We start from the raw sequence: 1266 nt of genomic DNA, 5'->3' as shown, positions 1-1266 counted from the left end.
GTTGATGGTTGTGATGATGGTGACAATTGATGATAGTGGTAGCAATGTTGTTGTTGATGACAAATAATGATGGTTGTGGTAATGCTGTTATTGACAGTGGTTGATGTAGTGGTGGCAATGTTGCTGTTGATGGTTTTGATGATAGTGGTAGTAATTTTGTTGTTGATGACAGATGATGATGGTGTTGGCAATGTTGTCATTGATGGAGATTGGGGCAGTGGCGGTGATGAAGCGAGTCGAGTGGCCGAGCTGTAAGATAGTGGCGCCGCTAGCTACACCTTAACATCGGCACTGGTTCCAGCTGCTCCTCGCCCATGGTTCGGTTTGTAGAACCAAGTCTTCTCGGATAAGGACTTAAAAATGGAGGTCCAGTGTATGCATCTGGCTCATGTGTGTTACTCCGATGTGATGGTTCCTTTCAGCCCCTGTGGAATGATGTGAACTTGTAGCTACCACAAATCGCCTCTTTACGGCTGCTAGGTAGTCACGGACCACGCCCATACGCAATTCAGCACAGTTGCGCTGCAAGTTATGGGTTATTCTCCTACCTTTACCACCCATTATGAAGCTGATATAATGATTATGTTTAGTATGAATATTATAAAAATAATGATGAAAATGAAGATATGGTATAAAGAATTAAAGAAACAATAATTAGTCAATATTAGTAAATGTAATTAGCAATGTAAGGTAATCATATTACCTGGATACGACTGTTTCCCCAGTCTGCAACAATGATGTTGCCAAGGATATCAACAGCCACACCTGTAGGAGCATTGAATTGGCCATTGCCCTCTCCATTTGATCCAAATTTCATTATCACATTGCCTTCCTGATCAAACACTTTGATACAATGATTATGAAAATCTGATATTACAATATTGTTATTGCAATCAATAGCAACAAAATGAGGCCCACAAAATTGTTTGTCCTTCACTCCTCTTGAGCCAAACTTATGAAGAAGTTTTCCCTTCGTTGAAAGTACAAATATGGTACTAGCTTTGTTATCAACAACTACAACATTATTATTGTGATCAATCGCTATTCCTTTTGGTCCAAGGAGCTTGCCTGTTCCAACCTTTCCAATATACTTTCCATCTGCATTAAAAATATTTATCCACTTGTTGTCATAGTCTGCAACATATAGGTTGCCATTTCCAGCAACAGCAACACCAGTTGGTCTTTGCATTTGGCCTTCACCACGGCCTGGCTGGCCAAACTTCATCTTACATTCTCCAGTAGTGTTGAAAATTTGGACACACTGAT

The 1266-nt window shown here is 40.3% G+C and overlaps 1 protein-coding gene across 1 annotated transcript; it reads right to left on the bottom strand.

Annotated features, from left to right (window-relative positions):
- Positions 1 to 703: 703 nt before the first annotated feature.
- Positions 704 to 1261, bottom strand: LOC117123537 (tripartite motif-containing protein 2-like; the record flags this gene model as incomplete). The annotated part of the gene is made up of 1 exon (XM_033269494.1): positions 704 to 1261. A coding segment is annotated over one exon (558 nt), but the record flags the coding sequence as incomplete, so codon positions are not given.
- Between the last annotated feature and the right edge of the window lie 5 nt (positions 1262 to 1266).

Source organism: Anneissia japonica, unplaced genomic scaffold, assembly GCF_011630105.1.
Source record: "Anneissia japonica isolate Jap-2015-1 unplaced genomic scaffold, ASM1163010v1 scaffold296436_len1266_cov375_single, whole genome shotgun sequence".
Classification (NCBI taxonomy): domain Eukaryota; kingdom Metazoa; phylum Echinodermata; class Crinoidea; order Comatulida; family Comatulidae; genus Anneissia; species Anneissia japonica.
The sequence above is the reverse complement of the archived record's forward strand: the minus strand, read 5'-3'. Positions and strand labels throughout refer to the sequence as shown.